At 36.6% G+C, this 23,305-nt stretch overlaps 1 protein-coding gene across 3 annotated transcripts in view; it reads right to left on the bottom strand.

The window, feature by feature from the left end:
• Positions 1-434: 434 nt before the first annotated feature.
• Positions 435-23,305, bottom strand: part of LOC135583316 (uncharacterized) — a 32,487-nt gene continuing 9,616 nt past the window's right edge. The window contains exons 2-3 of one of the 3 annotated variants that reach the window (XM_065093805.1): positions 6,048-6,597; positions 435-2,362 (exon numbers count right to left, since the gene is read on the bottom strand). In XM_065093805.1, coding sequence (XP_064949877.1) covers positions 781-2,319 — 1,539 coding nt within the window. In that variant the 5' untranslated portion in view covers positions 2,320-2,362; positions 6,048-6,597 and the 3' untranslated portion in view covers positions 435-780. The remainder of the gene's footprint in view (positions 2,363-6,047; positions 6,598-23,305) is intronic. The other 2 variants (XM_065093804.1, XM_065093803.1) reach the window with 2 other exon arrangements.

Here is a 23,305-nt window from a genome sequence, read left to right as displayed (position 1 = left end):
GGGAGAGATGTTGAGAAGCAGCTCATCTCCTCATCGCTCCAACGGGTTGCAGAAGAGAAGTGACAGTGGTATTGAGAATCATTTGATCTACTTGTCACTCTTGCGGACTGTGAGAGAGAAGCGATGATCAATAACATTGAACAAACGGGTAGCAATGTTCATAGTACTCTCTTGCACTCTTCTGATCATCAATTCTTTATTAAAATACGTGTCAATTTATATTTGAGGCGAGTTCTATCCTTTTCTACCTTTTATATAAAGCTAGCTAAGTTAGACTTAGCACACGAGTCAACTCGTCGGAATCGCCCAATCTTATTGAGTTGATTTATGAGTCAGGCCGATTCCACCCTTTTTACGTTATTGAATCAGACCCGACTCGTCAGTTTAACATTCTTGGATAAATAGAGTTATCTCAGGTAAAATGCTACATAAGGTAATGAAGGTTGATCGTGCTACGATTTCTTATTTCTATATCAAGTGAAAATAACATTTTCATGCTGATTAACTACTATTGAAACAAATATTAATATAACAGCCTTGAGGTTGACTGTATCAGGCTAGCTTTCGTACGTGCTGTCGATGTTGCTCTGCATGATAAATTTCCAGAAGTTTTCTAGAAGTCGGATAAATTCCTCAGATACTTTGCACATCCATCCTTGAACACCCTTCAAACAATTTGGCTAAGAGCAAATAGGCCTTCCATGTGTTTTAGTCTAATCCTTCTCCCTCTTTAAGCTAATATCCCATCTGAATAGCGTCAAAAATTGATCGCCTGTTCCATCATATACGACACACCAATATGGAAGAGAGCTGGTGATCAGCGGCTCCCCTAATTGCAGCCCCCATTCTCAAAACACGTAACAGATAGGATAGAGCTTCCTCAGTAATGACCTCACCAGGAATCAGGACTGGAATACCAGGTGGGTATGGACAGATTAACTCCCCGCAGATCTCCCCAACACTTTCTCTAATATTTACCCTTCTTTTCTTCGCAAAAAAGGCATCCCTAGGGCTAAGTTGCATAGAAGAGTATGTAGCTGGAGCACGTACGCCATTCCATACATCAGACTTTATTTTGTTTCCATTAAAGAAATTCCTGGACAGATTCTTTACCCCTAAAATAAGTCTTTGAATATCTTTCCTGCTAGTCCCCAGGTTGATTACAAATGTTAGTGAGCTGCTTCCTACAAGCTCAGGTATTATGCGATGTCCTTCCCACAATACCTCATCTGCTATGTAGCCTGATATATGGAGCTGTGAGACACCAAGAGTGATACGCAAAGGATCAATAGCAGTAAAACCAGAAAGAAAGCTAGACAAATCCAGTAATGAGACACCTGCAGTTGTTCCAATTTCTTTTCTGGTTTCCAGGGACAAATTCACGGCATCACAAAAAATAGCATCTGGATTTTTCCCTAGCTGAGCTCTTGCAGAATCTAATGATGCAAGTAATAGGTAGCTTGGGCTGGAGCTCTGCAGCATTTGAAGACATTTGCTTATTCTCTCCGTATCTATAAGGTTCCCAGACATATGTAACATTGATGACTGTGTCAGAGAAGATAGAACCTTGTGGGTAGACTGGACAGCTAAGTCTGCACCTTGTTCAAGAGCAGTGCTTGGAAAGTTAGGATGAAACCCGAAATGAGCACCATGTGCTTCATCCACTATTACAGGAATACATCGGGAGTGACAAACTTTAGTAATCTCATTCAGATTACTGCATATGCCATGATATGTTGGAGAAGTGATGAGAACTGCAGCTGCTGTTTTTCCGACGTCCTCCAACTCTTTTATTGCGGCTTCAACTTGCGATGGCCTTATTCCGGCAGCAATATCCCAACAAGAATTATACTCAGGTAGAATGTATTTTGGCACTGCACCAGACAGAACGAGACCCGAGGTTGCAGAAATGTGAGCATTCCTTGGGAGAATGAGTACATCACCTGGGCAACATGTAGCCATTATGGACGCTTGTATGCCACAAGTGGTGCCTCCAACAAGAAACCATGTCTCAGACGCCCCAAACAATTTTGCAGCTTCTGCCTGAGCATCTAAAATTGCACCTTTTGGAGAGAACAAATCATCCAACTCTGGGAGTTCAGGTAGGTCATGTAGAAAAGCTCCTGGACCAGTAAGATTGGACAAATTAGGAGCTGCTTTCCCTCTGTTATGTCCTGGGAAGTGAAAACAAGCAACATCTTGTTCTGCAGTAGACTTTAAGGCCTGAACTAAAGGAGCAGAACTTGCCTCGAGCACTACTGGTAAATCAGCTAAAACATTATTAGGTTCTGATGTTCCTTGCATGCTCACTAATCTCATGCATTTCTTTCTTTTATACCTTGAGATCCTTTCCTGTCAGAAACTTAAAAGAATGTAGAGGAAAACGAAAACCTTTGAGAAAGCAAATATTAGTATTATGGACAAACCCACAAACGGTTGTATCAGCTGAACAGATCACATAATCAAATAAACATTTGTAGTTCAACAACATATCAAAAGCAAAATGTTTTGGGTGATCATCGCAAAAGAAATAAAGGCTTTAACTGCAGTTTTATAATGTAGAGCATGGGAGGAGATCCAGATTCCCAAGAATATTTCATTGTCATCCACTAGAGATAATCACCTCCAGGACAACTTTACAAAAGATTCCAATAAGAAAGAGAACTGTAACACATTGATCCACCTATACCTGTGTTCTGTAAGTTACTCAGCAGTATAATTCTCAGATTAGAAAATACACGAAAAATAATGATAGTGCTCAAGTTTTTCTAGGACACAATCCAGAACGCCTCACTAATTCTAAGACAATCACCCATACTTATTCATAGTCTAACTCAACCCCTTAATCATCCTTTAGCATGAGGTATGGCACATAAATACAATTATTCAACCTACCAAGTAGCAAAAGCAGCAGTATTTGGGCTTAAAGAGCTCAGAGTTCCCTTGCGAGAAAAGGTTGATATGGTTCAAGTAAACTGTCTAAAATTCTAAGAAGGCCTATTTCAACCAACATCTCCTTATTGCTAAACAGGGCTTCTAACCACTTCAGTTATAAGCAAACTTCATCTGAGCTTGATCACATGAGGCTCTGTTAGTTGCAGAATCACTGAATTAGTGACAGAATGTTTTCCTGACCATATTGCCTTGTTGAATGGTGTGCACATGCAAACAACAACTTAAATAAAATAATGATGACTGGGGTTGCCCTTTCTTTCCAAAAGCATCTCCCACTTTGAAATCCTACCATGATTGGAAAGGAAAAATTTTGTACATAGAGACTAACACTGAAAAAACCCACTAAGATACCAATTTCATGATTATAATAATGTCGGATCACCACTTTCCCTAAAAACTTAAGCTACAAGGAAAGGACCTAAGTTACATGTAAATTATAAGGAATTTTATTACTGTTACAATTCATTACATGTCATTCCCCACTTCTCATGCTCACCTGCCAATTCGAATTGGAAATATAGCATAATTCTCAATCTTTTATCCCAGCAAATACTATGACTCATTAGATGTTTTCTTTATGGATGGAAGTTCATAGAACAATCAAGTGCTTTAAAATAGTTTCAGCATGGATGACACTTCACTGTTTGATTCAAGCACTTGTTTCTGGCATAAGGTATCAGCTAACTACTTCCCAAATATTGTTGCATTATCATATGTGTACTTGGTAGAAGCTAGTCCTTCATGCCAACTCAATCCCTCATGTGATCCATATTGGTAAATCAAATGTTCCTTTGACTTAGTATTACTGCTTGCAGCCAGTGGAAACTATAACACATCTTGAAAGTGATGTTAGTTCATGGTGCCCATGCCAATTTAGAAAAAAAAAAATGGAGAACAATTTCTATCAAATCTCAATTGCAATCAGGACACCATGTACGAGTAAGTCTTGGCCACCTTATAATACCAAGTTGTATGTATCTATAACTTTCACGTCCGTTTTAGTACTGATTGCTACATCTATCCATCTTGTAGCAGTTTGGACTTGATGGTACTTCACAAATATCTTTGGTCTCCAACTTCATGGTTTGCAGCTTCTAAGTATAAAATTACAAAGGTTAAGATCAGTGAACAAGATGATACTAGATAAGCAAATACTTCTTAGTAAAACAGAATGAGGTGCTACCTTCTTCCTCGTTGTATTCACAACAAAGTGACTTATCTTTCCACAATAATAACTCATGCAAATAGTACTATGAAAATCGAATGAGATGCCACCTTCTTCTGCTTGGTATATTCATAAGCAAAGTGACACATTTTTCCACAGTTATAACAACTCACCGTACTCCTAGTCTTTCCAAAGTTCTTTTCTATGTTCTTAACCAGTTTCTTTCCCTTCTTATTCCTAAACTTCTTTTCAAGTCCCAAAGCCCTCTGTCACCACATAAGCATGTTCAGAGACCTTTGTAGCTCCAAGAGGCTTGTAAATTAGTACCATATGGTGAGCCACATCAGCGAAGGTCTTAGTGTTGCAAATGTGAACCTTAATGTGCTCCCAAATACTGAGAAGAGATTAGATAACTTTTTGGACTTGCTGCTAATAAATGAGGGTATGACCAGCTGAGATATTGGAAATTTCTCTCATATGATAATTAAGAATGTGGATAGAGACTTTGTTGTAAGAATCAACCTTTTTAGCTGGTTCCTTTGATCACAATGGTAACCCAAGCTTCTCTTTCAGAATGCCCAAATGGCATAAGTAGTATGAAGTTGTTCAAGTTTACCTATAAGGCCATCAACCACAGAGCTTATTAAAATTCCATGTACAATGGAACCCTTTGCTTTCCAAAAATGATATTTTTTTTTATCACCCATTTATCTATTCAAGTCATTCATGTGTTCAATGCAATGCTTCTTGTTCTTCAAGCACTTTAGGCATATACTAGATCTTTGAAGGTTAAATGTGTAGTTATCCCTATCCAACTGTAACACCCCGGTGTAGTCCTACAATGCTAGTAGGCAAAGACATTGACTTATAAGGGTTTGTTAAGTGTACTATTAAAACTTTGGCCTAAGCATCTTACGCTAGTGGTTTAGACTCAACGAAGTTAATGGATCAAATATCTCATTGAATCGAGTAACTAGTATCAGACCCGACCTAACGGTCTTGGACATGATGAGGGAGTCAAGTAAAAAAGGATTGTTTGTGGATGGGGCAGAGGGCATGTCATAGCATAGATCCACCATTGGGTCCGGTCTCACATACACCTTGCTAACAGGTCAATTATCGTTAACTTAAGTCTAAGAATTTTATATTAGTGGTTTTCGCTTAACAAAGTTAACAGGTCAATTATCTCATCAAGTCAAGTTATAACAAATGATATAAGAGTCTAGTATTTAATATGGTGAGGGTGCTTATCAAGAAAGGGCTCTCGATGGATTGGGCTAAAGGGCACACATAGCATTAGTATGGAGCCACCATTGGGCTAGGCCTTATATGCATCATGCAAGAAGTTGTTCTAGGTTATGTTGAGCTCTAATAAGAGTGTCAAACCTTCAAAATGGGGTAGAACACCATTTTAGTCCCATGTTAAGAGTGAAAAGACTTAAATTAACTTATAAGGGGTGTATACTATTAATCTAGGCTTAAGCATTTAGGACTACTAATTTAGGGTTAACAAAGTTAATGGGTTAGTTATCTCATCAGGTCCGATCGTAACAAATGACATTAAAGCCTAATATTAGTTATGTTGAGAGGCTCAAATAAAGTACTGATGGAAATCATCAACTTAGCAACCATATACCCTGATAGCTAAAGAGCTATGATACATATGAAATGCAAATTGACACCCTCCAACGAATTGAAATAAGATGGATCGTTTATAATTGAAATAAGGGAAACTATTTTAATCACTTTATCAATGAAAATTTGATGAAATAATTAAAACAATATTTTGATACCCTTAAAACGCCACAAACTAAGAAGTTTGATAAGTTGAAAGGAAAAGCAAGGATTTTTGGGTTTTGAATGCCACAAGCAGAAAAGCTTGATAAGTTTTAAAGTTCATGCAAGAACTTAAAAACAAAAAACTCACCAGTGTTGAAAGATGATTATACTTCTCAATTGGCTCCTTACAAAGGGAGTCAGCTTTGTTTATACAGTACAAAGGCCAAGTACAAAGTGAATGAATCCATTAAATGACATTCATATTCCTAATTCATGAATGTAGATCACTCATGAATCTGCTTTGAATTGATTTGAATAATTATTCATGAATAAACCCACAATTCTTAATATGGTCCAATATGACTGAATGGCCTTTATTCTTCAAAATGGGCTAAAATTTCGTCCTTCTCTCAAAGCTGGACTTTCTCTTCATGATTTGGACTTACGTGAATCATGTTGACCATTTTAGTCTCTTCTTGTATCTATAGAACTTTAACCGAGTCTTGACCAGCTTGCTCCTTCCAAATGTCTTACAATAAACAAGTTAAGGCTTCTTTCATCCTTTTAGCTTTTAGCTCTTGTCATTGGTCCTCCATTAATAGTTAACGGGTCTTTGGTAGAATTATGATCAACTTGATAGTTCATATCATTCCCCCTTTCCTCGAAAGGATTCATCCTCGAATCACTGCCTTCATCACCTGCATCAAACAAAGATAAATAAGAAACATTAAAGGTTTTACTAACATTATCATACTCACCTGGTAGTTCCAACTTGTATGCATTGTCATTGATTTTTTGAAGAACTCGAAATGGACCATCTCCTATTGGCATTAGTTTAGACTTCCTTTGGCTAGGAAATCTTTCCTTCCTAAAGCATACCCAAACCTAATCACCAAGTTCAAATACTACTTGCTTTCGGCCTTTATTGTATTGTTTCTTATATTGTAGAGTTTTCTTTTCAATTTGTGTCCGGACTCTTTCATGCAATGCTTTGATAAAATAAGTTTTTTGCTTACCATCCAAATTGGCCTTTTCCAAAGGTAAAGGTAGCAAATCCATAGGAGTTAATGGGATTGAACCCATACACAACTTCAAATGGGGAATGATTTGTTGTAGCATGCACACTTCTATTATAAGCAAACTTCACATGTGGCAAACATTCCTCTTAATTTTTTAAATTATTTTGAATTATGGCCCTCAAAAGTGTCGATAAAGTTTGATTTACCACCTCTGTTTGTCCATCTATTTGCGGAAGACAAGTGGTTGAATACAACAGCCTTGTACCCAACTTGCTCTAAATTATTTTTCAAAAGTGGCTAAGGAACTTCACATCTCTTTCACTCATAATTGTCTTTGGAATACCATGTAATCTTATAATTTCTTTGAAGAACAGCCCCATAACATATGTTGCATCATCTGTTTTGTGGCAAGGAATAAAATGTGTCATCTTGCTAAACCTGTCAACAACAACAAAAATAGAATCTCTCCGTCCTTTTGACCTAGGTAAACCTAAGACAAAGTCCATGTATATATCAACCCAAGGCTCACTAGTTATAGGAAGAGGAGTATACAATTCATGAGGTATTACTTTAGATTTAGCTTGTTTTCAATTAATGCATTTCTCACACAATCTCTCAACATCTCTTTTCATGTGTGGCCAAAAGAAATGGTCACTTAACACATCTAAAATTTTTCTAACCCCAAAATGCCCCATTAAACCTCCACTATATGCCTCTCTTATAAGTAATTCTCTCAATGAACATTGAGGAACACACAACTTGTTTTCTTTGAAAAGAAAACCATCATACCTGAAGAACTTGTCAAAACCCCATTTCTCACATGTCCCATAAACATTAGCAAAATCATGATCAAAATTGTATAAATCTTTAATGTACTCAAAACCCAATAATTTTGCATCAAGTTGAGAAATTAAAGCATACCTTCTAGAAAGAGCATCAACAACCACATTTTTCTTTCCTTGTTTGTACTTTATGATGTATGGAAATGATTTAATAAACTCCACTCATTTTGCATGCCTATAGTTTAGCTTTCCTTGTCCTTTGAGATATTTTAAGAACTCATGATCGGTGTGTCTAATGAATTCCTTGTACCAAAGATAGTGTTGTCATGTCTCTAACACTCTTACTAAAGCGTAAAACTCCTTGTCATATGTCGGGTAGTTAAGACTTGCTCCACTTACCTTCTCACTAAAGAATGCAATAGGTCTGCCTTCTTGCATTAAGAATCCTCCAATACCTATTCCACTCGCATCACACTCAATCTCAAAAGTTTTAGCAAAGTTAGGTAAAACAAGCAAAGGTGCTAAACTGAGTTTGTCTTTAAGCAAGTTAAAAGCATCATCTTGTTTTTCACCCCATCTAAATCCCACATTCTCTTTTATGCATTCAGTTAATGGTGCAGCAATTGTAGAAAAATCCTTAATGAATCTTCTATAAAGACTAACAAGACCATGAAAACTTCTTACATCATTAACACTAGTGGGTTTTGGCCACTCCCTAATTACCTTCATTTTTTCATGATCAACATGTATTCCTTTATCGTTAACAACATATCCAAGAAAAGTAATTTCATTAGTGCAAAAAGTGCATTACTTTAGATTAGCATATAACTTTTCTTTTCTAAACACATCGAAAACAACTTTTAAATGTGTTACATGCTCATCTAAACTTTTGCTATACACAAGTATATCATCAACATAAACCACTACAAACTTTCCAATGTAAGCACGCAAAATATAATTTATCAATCTCATGAAAGTACTAGATGCGTTAGTTAGGCCAAAAGACATCATCAACCATTCATATAAACCATGTTTAGTTTTGAAAATAGTTTTCTATTTATCACCCTCACGCATTCTTATTTGATGATATCCATATTTTAAATCAATTTTTGAAAACACACAAGAACCATGCAATTCATCCAACATATCAACTAGCCTAGGAATAGGATGTCTATACTTTACCATGATTTTGTTGATGACTCTGCAATCAACACACATTCTCCTAGATCCATCCATTTTAGGTACCAATAGAACAAGAACTGCACATGGACTCATGCTTTCTCACACATACTCCTTTTCCATAAGCTCACTTACTTGTTTTTAGATTTCCTTAGTCTCTTCGAGGTTGCATCTATATGCTGGTTTATTTGGTATACTTCCACTTGGAATGAAATTAATTTGATATTTAATTCCTCTGATTGGTGGCAAACCATTAGGAACTTCGGGAAAAATATCCTCATTTTCTTACAAAAGATTAATAATAATACTATGCAAACTCTTGTCAATTTTGTTAGAAGCAATCAAAACGTCCTTGTACATAAGTACAAGTAAGGGCTGCCTCATGGTTAAGGCTTTCTTCACATCACTCATTTTAGCATAAATACTCAATTTTCTTTCACTCAAGCTTTCCTTGTTTTCTCTCCCCTTATGTTTCCTAATACTCTCATTTTTACCACTCAACTTACCGTTTTCTTTTCTCTCTCTTTCTTACTCCCTCCCCAGAGTTTTGGTTAATAAAGACTCAAGCTCTTCATATTGTTGTTTTATGCGTATTTAGTCTTCAAAAATTGTCTTTGGAGGCAAAGGTCTAAGTTGATATTTATGTTCTTCCATAATAAAAAAATAACGATTTTTGAACCCATCATGTATTACCCTTCAATCATATTGTCAAGTTCTCCCCAACAACATATGACCAGCATACATAGGTACCACATCACACCCAACTTCATCCTTATATCTACCAATTGAAAAAGAAACTAACACTTGCCGATTTACCTTTACCACACCACTATCATTTAACCATCGTAACTTGTAAGGTTTTGGATGTTTGATAGTAGGTAATTTCAGTTTCTTCACAAGCAAGGTGCTTGTCACATTTGTACAACTTTCACTATCAACAATCACATTACACAACTTATTAGCAATCAAACAATGAGTATGAAACAGATTTTCATATTGTTCACCATGTTCATCGTTTTTATTTTACAAACTAAGTGTGTGTTGAACAACTAGATTTTCACTTTTAGCATACTCTACATCATCAGCATCCTCTGGAATGCCATCATCATCCTCTCTCTCACTTTCAGATTCCTAAATCTCATCCCTAATGATCATAACTCTCTTATTAGGACATTCACATACCACATGTCCATGCCCAAGGCATTTAAAATACTTAATGCCTATAGTTTGAATTGGTTGATTCTCACCTTTACCCTTGCTGCTTGATTCATTTTTGCCTTTAGTTTCATCAATTTTAGGCTTAACAATGGGTTTATCATCCTTTTTACTCCAATTCGGTTTCCAAGAGGAAGAAGAACCCGAATAAGGTTTTGAATCATACCTTGTGCCTTTTCTTTTGAGTTGCCTCTCAATCTTCATGGCGACATTCACCATGTCCTCAATCTCCAAATAATGTTGTAACTCCGCAAGATCAGCAATGTTCTTATTTAATCCACTCAGGAATCAAAACATGGTAGCCTGATGGTCTTCCTCCACATTAGCCCTTATCATGGCTATCTCTATCTTCTTGTGATATTCATCAACACTCATGGAACTTTGTGTCAAAGTTTGCAGCAGTTGATGCAAATCCCTATAGTAATAGCTAGGGACAAATCTCCTCATGATTTGTTTCATCTCCGACCAAGTCTCCATAAGCCTTTCCCCATTTCTACGCTTGTCTTTTACATAATTGATCCCACCAAACAATAGTGTAATCAAAAAATTCATCGGTGACTAATTTTACCTTTTTCTCTTCAGCGTTGTTGTGACCAAGGTATACAGTTTCGAATGATACCACCCAGTACGAGCGGTACATACCGGTTTGACAGTAAACCAGTACACAGACCGCTCGCTACCGGGCGGTATTTTTTTTATTTATAAATAATATATATATACATATATATATACATATATATATATAATTATATATATTATTTATAAATAAAAAATACCACCTCGACGACGTCACCTCATTTTTTCGACATCGCCTTGTTTTTCTACGATGTCGCCCCCGCCTAGGGAGAAGAGAGGTGACATCGTGCATTTTTTAAAAAAATTTGTATATATAAATAAAAGATTATATATATATATATATATATATATATATATATATATATATATATATACTCGGCGACGTCGCATATTTTTTTAAAAAAAATTATATATAAATAAATATATATATATATAAATAAATAGATATATAAATAAAAGATTATATATATAAATATAGAGGCGACGTCGCCTCGTGTGGGGGAGAAGGGAGGCGACATCACCGAATTTTTTTCTTTACTTATATATATATATATATAACGAACGGTATATCGCTTGGTATACAGTAAATACCGTACTGAGAGAAGGTCAAAACTCCAGTACGGTACGATATTTCAATCCTTGGTTGTAACATTCAAAGATCAGCTCCACTTTTCGTTCCCACTCTAAATAGGCATCTAGATTATTTATTCCCTTGAAAAGGCAGAATTTTCATTTTGATGCTGCCTTTGTTTCTGTAATATCCCTCAATTTCTGAATTTTCGTATAAGTTTCTAATTGTAATGTAAGTATCTATTTTAAATTTGATAAAAAGTCAAAGTATGAATCTGAGAACTTATTCATAAGAGTTGGAGGATTTGTTAAAAAAAAAACTGAGGACCAATATGTAAACCCTGAGGACCTAATCGTAAATATAATAAATAAAATGACTAAACTGCAAAATGCACAAAATGACAAATCCCACCGTTTAAGCCTCTCTGCCTTCGTTCTTAAGGAAGCAGAGAAGGCAGCTGCGTGGATGATCAGGGAAAGAAAGAAAGAAAGAAGAAGAAGAAGAAGAAGAAGAAGAAGACAAAAAAATTGGGGCTTTAAGGTTTCTTGCTCAAATCTTCTCATGTAGGGTCAAAATTCTCAAAGGCAAGTGTTCTAACCATATCTTACAGAAATATTAGTCTCTGTTCTTATGTTGATTCAAAATAATATGTAGGATTTCTATTTAGAAACTGATATGTCTCTCCTTGGACATAGAACCATGGATTCTGAAATTTTTCGGTAAACTGACCCCTATACACGGTTCCAGCTATAATTTTTAGTACGAAATGCAGATTTGAGCAGGACCTAGTTTGTTTGAAATTAGACTCTTATATCTTTCTTTTGACACAAACTTTGAAGATTTTGAACACCGAATACCTACCCAAACGTCTGTTTCAAATGAGCCAATAGAGGCTGCAAAACAGGGATCAAAAATTTCTGACCTTTCGGTACTAAAATACCTATAAGTTCCTGCTGGAAATTCTGATTTATACAAAACTGACTTCATTCGAAACTAGACTTGAAAACCTTTCTTTTGAAACATAGAGTGATAAATTTGGAATTCATATGCCTATCCTGTTATCTGTTGAACCCAACCCTATGAATTCTGCAGAACAGTGATTTTGTTTTGACCTTTGATTACTAAATCCATGGTAACTCCGTGTTGGAAACCCTGTTTCATATGAAATTTGTTCCATCAGAATATAGATTGATATATTGTTCGACCATAGCTTTCTTGAGGGTATTGGAGCATAATTGACAATCTGAAATAATTGTTCAATGTGCCTCTTGATTTTTGCCCGAAATCGAACTTTGATCGTTTTCGCATCTCTTGTTTTCATTCGCTTGGGAATAGATTTCAGTCAGTTCCCTTCACTCAATTAGGCTTATACTAATGCTTGAATTCTCATTTGCTCTTGTCTATAAACTATTTCCATTCTTGAACATATTGTGTAACTTTTATGCTATATCACACTGACTCGTAAAGGCACATGTACGTTTTGTTGTTCCGCGTGTGCTTCCGATATGTGCTAATTATTGTTCATACTGTCTTTTGTACTCTGGTGTTTGTGGGATTGTCTGGACCTTTGCTAGAAATGGTAAAGGGTATGTCTTTAGAGCCTGCGATGCTCTGCCGGCCCCCTCTGGCTTCACCTAGACGTGGGTGGATGGAGCTCCCAGACGTGGGAGACTTCTGTCTGGTGGTCATTCAGAAATGGATGAATCACGTTCTGTCTGAGGTCCCACTACACCTTCTGTATGTTTGATATGATATCCAGAGCTTTGGTTATGTGTTTCTGTACATGCTTTGGATAAGAATGATATGATTGCAACGTCAAAGACGACGTTTGAGCTTCTGTACAGTATTTGTTATTGATATGCTCTGAAATGTTTCATTTATTACTGACATGCTCCAATTACTCTATGCCCCATCTGTTATGAACCAAGTATGTTTGATTGAAATGACCTTGTGATTCTGCACCTAATGATATTATGTCTATGAGTTCTTATATCCTGCCTTGTATTGTGAAACTTTATCTCTTTGGAAATTGTCCTCTTTTGATATGGATATGTTAGTCACTTGCTGAGCTCTATATGCTCACCCCGTTTGTTGATAAATTTTTCAGGATAGCGTATCGCTTGCTTAAATGTTAAGTTTGGGCTGAGGCAGTGGAAAGTTAGAAGATTTTGGGCAGATCTTTATTAGCATATATGTATTTGTTGTATAAGCCACTCTGCATCTAATGAAATGTTGGCGATGAATCTAAACCTGTGGATTTTGTGTAAGTTAAAGGATCCCTCATGTTTAGGATTTTAGAATGTTAAGTTAAATTCATGTAATGATATGAACTTATGGTAATCGTTGGTTTGGTGACTGCATAGACTTCCCCACTTGTGAATTTATGTTGTGGTTATTAATTTGAAGAGTTGGGTTCAGATTTTATGAATCATCGAGCAATGTGTTGTATGTTTATAAACTGCATAGGTTTATAGATATGAATTTAATAGAATGTTTTCAATGTCCTCAAATGTCAGTTTGGATCCTGGATTAGTTTGTGATGAAAATTTTTTATATCATGGATATTTTTGAGGGGCGTGACAGAGTTGGTATCAGAGCCAGGTTTGAGGATCACTGAAATATTTGATATGTTGACATGCAAAATATATTGAGGTCTAGTGAACTATAGTGATCGGTGAAAATTTTCTTTGATGCATTTTTGGAGTCTAGGATGACGAGGACATTTAGTCCTCCTACTTCATCTGGTTTTGACTAATTAAGTGGGATGAAAGGGGTAATCGGGGATATTGAATCAGAGTGGCGCAGCAGAAGCATGGTGCACCTAATTTCATTAGTGGTAGAAAAATGGATGATACAAACGGAGAAGATATTTGATGCACAAAATTGTTCTGATGATCAAAAGATTTCATTTGCTACCTTATATTGGAAGTAGAGGCTGATTATTAATGGCAACAATGAAAAGAATTTTTGGAGATCAGTGGCAAGTATGATAAGGATAAGTTTACAAATAAAAAAAAATATGATTGGAAATGAATCAGAAAGTGATAACAAGAGGGTCAAGATATCTGAATTTGAAAATGGAAGTCACCACAAAAGACTCAATCATGTGTGAATTGCAAGTTAAATTATGAAACAAGTTAGTGCTTTCGGGTGACTAGAGCCTATTTTGCTTGTGGAAAGTTGGATTATAAAATAAAAGACTGCCCTTTGAACAAGAAGAAAGAGTCACTGCCTCTTAAATCATCAACCCATGTCAGAGTGTATGCTATCACTGAATATGATTCTAAAACTTCTGAATCAGTGGTCAAAGGTAATATGCATGTTTATGAAAGAATACAAATATTTGTTTGACCATGGGTCCTACCTACGATTTGATTTGTAACATGTTGCTTATCTCTTGGGCATTCAACCTAGACCACTGCATTATGTGATATATATAAAATATGATCATTGGAGGTTCTTTGATAATGAACTTGAATCTGGTCCTCTTGTCTGATTTTTATTGGAGAACTTGAACTTTTGCTGATTTAGTTCTCCTAGAGATTTGGAACTTTGATATTATACTTGGTATGGATTGACTATCTTCTTATCATACCAGTATGGATTGGTATATAACAAATGATCACTTTTTGTATATTTGATCAGTCGATCTTTTATTTTGAGAGTATTGGACATGATTTATCTCTTTGCCTAATGTATCCCAGGATAACTTGCTTGGATTACCTCCAAACGTGACTTTGCTTTTGATTTGGTCCTTGGGACAATCCCAATATCTAAGCCTCTCTACACAATGATATCATTTGAGTATGTAACACCCCTCATTTCCGAATGTTCGTATAAATTTTTGGTGATAATGTAAGCATCTATTTTAATTGACAAAAGAAATAGAGTATGAATTAGAGGTAACCTATTTGTAAGATTTGGGAGATCTGTTCAAAAAAAAGAAAAAAGAATCTGAGGACCTATATGTAAACCCTAAGGACCTAATCGTGAATATGATAAAAACAAGGACTAAACTGCAAAATGCACCAAATGACAAATTCCACCGCTTAAGCCTCTCTGCCTTCGTTGTTAAGGAAGCAGAGGAGGCAGCTCGTGGGTGATCAGGGAAAGAAAGAAAGAGAAAAGAAGAAGAAGAAGAAGAAGAAGAAGAAGAAGAAGGAGAAGAGAAAGAAAATTTGGGGCTTTTAGGGTTTTTGCTTTAATCTTGTTACTTCGGGTCAAAATTTGCAAAGGCAAGTGTTCTAACCCCATCCTACAGCAGTATTTTACTCTGTTTTTATGTTGATTCAAAATAAATTGGAAGATTTTTATTTAGAAACTGATATGTTTCTCTTTGGACATAGAACTATGGATTCTGAAAGTTTTCGGTAAACTGACCCCTAAGCACTGTTTCAGCCCTAAGTTTTAGTACAGAATGAGAATTCAGGCAGGAACTATTTTTGTTTGAAATTAGACTCGTATGTCTTTCTTTTGACACCGATTTTGTAGATTTTGGACACCGAATACTTACCCAAAAATTTGTTTCAAAAGAGCCTATAGACGCTGTAAAACAGAGTTCAAGATTTCTGACCTTTCGATACTAAAACGCCTATAACTCCCTGTTGAAAATTCTGATTTGTACCAAACTGATTTTATTTGAAACTAGACTTGAAATTCTCTCTTTTGACATATAGTTTGAAAATTTTGGAGTCCAATTGCTCACCCTATCGTCTGTTGAATCCGATCCTATAAAGTCTGCAAACCAGAGATTGTGATTTTGACCTTATGTTACCAAATCAGAGGTAACTCTGTGTTGGGAGCCCTGTTTCATATGAAATCTGTTCCATCCGAATATAGACTGATATATGGTTCAACCATAGCCTTCTTATGGGTATTGGAGCATATTTGTTATTCTGAAATATTTGTTTGGTGGGCCACTGGAATTCTGTCCGAAATCGAGCTTTGGTCGATTTCGCGTATTCTGTTCCATTTCCTTTGGATACTTGAATTCGCCTAACCTTCTTATTGGAATTGAGCTGGTTATGATTGCTTGGAATCCCTGTACACTCTTGCTTTCAATCCTTTCCCTAAAATGAATACTTTTGTGAGAGATTTGTTCCTTGCATCACATTGTTTTTGAAAAAGGCACATGTACGTTTGGTTGTTCCGCGTGTGCTTCCGTTATATGCTGCATTTTGTTGAAACCGCCTTCTTGTACTCTGGTGTGTGGGATTGTCTGGACCTTTGCCAGAAATGGTAAAGGGTATGCGCTGATTTGCCCGCTATGTGGGGTCCCGCTATGTGGGATATTGCTTAGAGCCTGCGATGCTCTGCCGGCCCCCTTTGACTTCACTTAGACGTGGATGGATGGAGCTCCCAGACGTGGGAGACTTTTGTCAGGTGGTCATTCAGAAATGGATGAATCACATTCTGACTGAGATCCCACTACACCCTCTATATGTTTGATATGACATCCAGAGTCTTGGTGAGTTATTTCTGTTCCTGCTCTGGATAAATATGATATGATTGCAACGTCAAGGACGACGTTTGAGCTTCTGTACGACATATGAGTTTGATATGCTCTGAAATGCTTCATTCACTGTTGAGTTTGCTTCGTAATGTTCCATATGTCGTTGATGTGTTTTGGAACATTTTATATGCCATTGATAAGCTCCAATATGTTTCCTTTGTTTCTGATATGCTCCAATTACTCTATGCCCCATCTGTCAGGAACCAAATATGTATGATTAAAAGGACAATTGTGATTCTGCTCCTAATGATGTTATGTCTACGAAATCGTATATTCAGCTTTGTGTTTTGAAACTGTATCTCTTTGGAAATTGTACTATTTTGATATGGATATGTTAGTCACTTGCTGAGCTCTTTATGCTCACCCCGTTTGTTGATAAATTTTTCAGGATAGCGTATCGCTTGCTTAAATGTTAAGAATGGGCTGAGGCAGTGGAAAGTTTAGAAGACGTTGGGCAGAACTTTTGTTAGCATATATGTAGTCGTGTATAAGCTACCTTGCATCTAATGAAATGTGACTATGAATCTAAACCTGTGGATTTTGTGTAAGTTAAAGGATCCCTCATGTATAGGGTTTTGGAATGTTAAATTAAATTTGTGTAATGATATGAACTTATGGTAAATCGATGATTGTGGTGACTGCATAGATTTCCCCACTTGTGGATTTATATTGTGGTTTTTATTTTGATGAGTCGAGTTCAGATTGTATGAATTATCGAGTGATGTGTGCTATGTTTATGAATTGCACAGGGTTATGAATTGGTAGATTATAGAAGTGAAATTTTTGATCTGAATGTTTTCTTAGTGACCTCAAATGTGTGTTTGGATCCTGGGTTAGTTGTGTTGGAAAAAAATTTTAATATTGTCGATATTTTGTCGGGTCGTGACAGAGGTGGTATCAGAGCATGATTTGAGAATCACTAAGAATATTATGTTTTTTTTTAGGTTTATTGACTATCATTTAGAGATTGATCAAAGAAAATGTTCTTTTGATGTTTTAGGAAGCAAGGATGACGAGATCATCTGGTTCTCCTGTTGCATCTACTACTGATCAATTGAGTGGTATTATGCGGACTTTGGAGACTATGACACAAGTGATGCAACAACAACAACAACCTGTCCAACAAGGAAGTAATGATGGAATAGAGACATCAAACCGGACGGGGTTGGGAATTGGACAGTTTAAGAAGCTTAGTCCTCCCAGTTTCAGTGGTGAATCTGATCCAATGGTGGCGGAACGATGGATGATGCAGATAGAGAAAATATTTGATGCCTTAAGTTACTCTGATGAACGAAAGGTTTTTCTTGCCACCTTTATGCTGGAAGGAGAAGCTGAACACTGGTGGAGAATGATTAAGAGGATGTCTGAAATCAAACATGAGCCAATGACATGGAAGTTATTCCAAGAAAAGTTTTACGACAAATATTTTCCAGATTGCATGAGAGAGCAAAAAGAATTGGAGTTCTTGAATCTTATCCAGGGAAGTATGACGGTTACAAAGTATGAATCTAAATTTACTGAGCTCTCTAGGTTTGCCACACATATGACTGATGATGAATCTAGAAAGGCAAGAAGGTTTGAAAGGGGATTACGGCCGGCAATAAGAAGCCGAATGTCAGCTTTAAAATTACAAACATATGCTGATACGGTAGAAAGAGCTTTGAAAATTGAAAGAGACATGGAGGAAATTCAAGAAATCATTGGCAAGAACCAAAGGGACAAATTTACTAGCAAAAGCAGGAGGGAAAATGAATATGAAGATAGTAACAAGAGGTTTAAGACATCTGGATTTGAGAAAAGGAAACCATGGGGGAGGACTCAGTTATGTGCAAAATGCGGATTAAATCATGAGACAGGCCGGTGTTTTCGGGTGACTGGAGCATGTTTTGGTTGTGGAAAGCTAGATCATCAATTAAGAGATTGCCCACTGAACAGGAAAAAAGAGCCATTGTCTCCTAGACCCTCAGTCCATGCTAGAGTGTACGCTATCACTGAACAAGATTCTAGAGCTTCTAAATCAGTGGTGGAAGGTATTCTTCATGTTTCTAAAAGAAATGCAAAAGTTTTGTTTGATCCCGGCTCCAACTTATCGTTTGTTTCAAAATACTTTGCTTGTCACTTGGATATTCCACCTAAACCCCTGGATTATATGTTATATGTAACAACTGCTGTTGGAGATTCATTGGCAACAAACTTGGTCTACCCATCTTGTTTGATCTCTATAGGAGACCACGAATTCCTTGCTGATTTGATTCTCCTAGAGATCCAGGGTTTTGATATTATACTTGGCATGGATTGGTTATCTTCTCATCACGCTAGTATTGATTGTTACAAAAAAATAATTACTTTCTGCATACCAGATCAGCCTATATTTTTCTTTGAGGGCATTAAGCATAATTTGCCTCCTTGCTTAATATCCGCACTTCAAGCTTATCATCTTATGCAAAAAGGTTGTTTTTGTTATATGGTGTGTGTAAAGGAGCATTCAAATCAGGAAACCCACTTAGATGAAATTTCAGTGGTCAAAGAGTTTCCTGATGTATTTCCTGATGACTTGCCTGGTTTACCTCTAGATAGAGAGGGTGAATTTGCTATTGATCTAGTCCCCAGTACAACCCCAATATCTAAGCCTCCCTACAGAATGGCACCACTTGAGTTAGAAGAATTAAAGAAGCAAATACAAGAATTATTAGATAAGGGTTTCATACGACCCAGTGTGTCCCCATGGGGTGCTCCGGTACTATTAGTGAAGAAGAAGGATGGAACATTGAGGCTTTGTATTGATTATAGACAGTTGAATCAGGTGACCATCAAAAACAAATATCCCATACCTAGAATTGATGATTTGTTTGATCAACTGCAGGGTGCACAAGTATTCTCTAAGATTGACCTGAGGTCAGGTTACTATCAGTTAAAGATCAAGGAGGAGGATATTTCAAAAACAGCTTTCAGAACTCGATATGGTCATTATGAATTCTTGGTGATGCCTTTTGGTTTGACAAATGCCCCTGCAGCTTTTATGGAACTAATGAATAGGATATTTCAACCGCTCTTGGATATCTGTGTAATTGTATTTATTGATGACATATTGGTGTATTCAAAGAGTAATCAGGAGCATGAGGAACACTTGAGAGATGTGTTGTCCATACTAAGAGAAAAGAAGTTGTATGCAAAGTTCAGCAAATGTGAATTTTGGTTGAATGAAGTTGCTTTCTTAGGCCATGTGATTTCAGGGAAGGGCATATCTGTTGATCCAAGGAAAATAGAAGCTGTAGTTGAATGGGAAGTACCAACAAATGTAACAGAGGTTAGAAGTTTCTTGGGCATGGCAGGTTATTACAGGAGATTTGTGGAGGGATTTTCTCGAATTGCTCAACCTCTCACCAAACTCACTAAGAAGAATATGAAATTTGTATGGGGTGATGATTGTGAGCAAAGCTTTCAAGAGTTAAAAAGAAGATTGACTAGTGCCCCTATTCTCACTATTCCAAGTGGTAGTGAGGGATTTGTAGTTTATACTGATGCTTCAAGAAAGGGCCTAGGATGTGTTTTGATGCAGGAAGGGAGAGTAATTGCTTATGCTTCTAGGCAACTTAAAGGTTATGAATTGAATTATCCAACTCATGATTTGGAATTGGCAGCAATTATTTTTGCTCTAAAGATTTGGAGACATTATTTGTATGGTCGACAGTTTGAAATTTTCACTGATCACAAGAGTTTAAAATATATTTTCACCCAGAAGGAGTTGAACATGAGGCAGCGAAGATGGATAGAACTTCTGAAGGATTATGATTGTGCCATCCGTTATCACCCAGGCAAGGCCAATGTTGTAGCTGATGCACTTAGTAGGAAATCTACAAGTTTTATGGCTAGTCTGGTCGTAAAGCAATGGAAGCTAATAGAAGAAAATTTTGATTTGAAAGCTTTGAGGAAAGAGCAAGACTCGATGATTCTGATGGCCTCCATTCAAGTGCAGTCTGATCTTATGCAACAAATTAAGGAAGGACAATTACGAGATCCACATTTAATCTACTTGAGGAGTGAAGTAGAAAAGGGATTGAAGCCACAATTTCAAATTTCAAAGGATGGCCTATTGAGATTTGGGGAGAGAGTATGTGTATCAAATGAACTAGTTATCAAGAATCAAATCCTAACTGAAAGTCATACTTCAAAGTACACCCTACACCCTGGGAGCACTAAGATGTATAGAGATCTTCGAAGTCATTATTGGTGGAAAGGCATGAAGAAAGAAATTGCAATGTATGTTTCTAAATGTTTGACTTGTCAGCAAATCAAAGAAGAACACCAAAGACCTGGAGGGTTGTTGCAACCTTTAGTTATTCCTGAATGGAAATGGGAATGTATTACTATGGATTTTGTTTCAGGACTACCCAGAACCTCGAGGAAGCATGATGCTATTTGGGTTATCATTGATAGGTTAACAAAATCTGCGCATTTCCTACCGATTAATATGACTTATTCACTTGATAGACTTGCAGATTTATATGTTAATGAAGTAGTAAGACTTCATGGTATTCCAAAGGAGATTATCTCTGATAGAGACTCCAGATTTCTCTCTAGATTCTGGAGAAAATTGCAGGAGTCGATGGGCACTAAAGTCAAGTTTAGTACTGCATATCATCCTCAGACTGATGGTCAGTCAGAAAGAACAATTCAAACACTTGAGGATTTGCTTAGAGCCTATGTTATGGATTGGAAAGGTGAATGGGATAAGGATATTTCACTTGTTGAGTTCACGTATAACAATAGTTATCATTCAAGTATTCAGATGGCTCCTTATGAAGCTTTATATGGGCGAAAGTGCATAACACCTATATGTTGGGAGGAAGTTGGGGACAGAAAGTTGTTAGCATCGGACAAGGTACAAGAAACTACCGAGAAAATTCAAGTAATAAGGAAAAGGTTAAAAACTGCTCAGAGTCGTCAAAAGAGTTATGCTGACAATAGAAGACGAGATATTGAGTTTGAAATCGGAGATTTTGTATTCTTAAAAGTCTCCCCTTCCAAAGGCATTATGAGGTTTGGGAAGAAAGGAAAATTAAGCCCAAGATTTATTGGACCTTTTGAGGTTCTTGAGAGGGTTGGTTCTGTCGCTTACAGGATTGCCTTGCCACCAGCATTGAGCCATGTCCATGATATATTTCATGTCTCGATAATTAGAAAGTATATGTATGACCCTTCTCACATCATTAAGTATGAGCTGGTGGAGATCGATAAAGATTTATCCTATGTGGAAGAGCCTATTCAGATTATTGATAAGAAAGAAAAAGTCCTAAGGAATCGGGTCATCCCACTGGTTCAAGTAAATTGGAGACATCATTCTGGAGAAGAGACAACTTGGGAGCTAGAAGAGGAAATGAAAAAGGTGTATCCTCGTCTTTTCATCGAATAGAGGTACGATAAATTTAGAGGACTAAATTTTTCTTTTAAGGGGGGGAGAGTGTAACACCCCTCATTTCCGAATGTTCGTATAAATTTTTGGTGATAATGTAAGCATCTATTTTAATTGACAAAAGAAATAGAGTATGAATTAGAGGTAACCTATTTGTAAGATTTGGGAGATCTGTTCAAAAAAAAGAAAAAAGAATCTGAGGACCTATATGTAAACCCTAAGGACCTAATCGTGAATATGATAAAAACAAGGACTAAACTGCAAAATGCACCAAATGACAAATTCCACCGCTTAAGCCTCTCTGCCTTCGTTGTTAAGGAAGCAGAGGAGGCAGCTCGTGGGTGATCAGGGAAAGAAAGAAAGAGAAAAGAAGAAGAAGAAGAAGAAGAAGAAGAAGAAGAGAAAGAAAATTTGGGGCTTTTAGGGTTTTTGCTTTAATCTTGTTACTTCGGGTCAAAATTTGCAAAGGCAAGTGTTCTAACCCCATCGTACAGCAGTATTTGACTCTGTTTTTATGTTGATTCAAAATAAATTGGAAGATTTTTATTTAGAAACTGATATGTTTCTCTTTGGACATAGAACTATGGATTCTGAAAGTTTTCGGTAAATTGACCCCTAAGCACTGTTTCAGCCCTAAGTTTTAGTACAGAATGAGAATTCAGGCAGGAACTATTTTTGTTTGAAATTAGACTCGTATGTCTTTCTTTTGACACCGATTTTGTAGATTTTGGACACCGAATACTTACCCAAAAATTTGTTTCAAAAGAGCCTATAGACGCTGTAAAACAGAGTTCAAGATTTCTGACCTTTCGATACTAAAACGCCTATAACTCCCTGTTGAAAATTCTGATTTGTACCAAACTGATTTTATTTGAAACTAGACTTGAAATTCTCTCTTTTGACATATAGTTTGAAAATTTTGGAGTCCAATTGCTCACCCTATCGTCTGTTGAATCCGATCCTATAAAGTCTGCAAACCAGAGATTGTGATTTTGACCTTATGTTACCAAATCAGAGGTAACTCTGTGTTGGGAGCCCTGTTTCATATGAAATCTGTTCCATCCGAATATAGACTGATATATGGTTCAACCATAGCCTTCTTATGGGTATTGGAGCATATTTGTTATTCTGAAATATTT

The sequence above is a fragment of the Musa acuminata genome, chromosome BXJ2-1 (assembly GCF_036884655.1).
Source record: "Musa acuminata AAA Group cultivar baxijiao chromosome BXJ2-1, Cavendish_Baxijiao_AAA, whole genome shotgun sequence".
In the NCBI taxonomy this organism is placed as follows: Eukaryota; Viridiplantae; Streptophyta; class Magnoliopsida; order Zingiberales; family Musaceae; genus Musa; species Musa acuminata.
The sequence above is the reverse complement of the archived record's forward strand: the minus strand, read 5'-3'. Positions and strand labels throughout refer to the sequence as shown.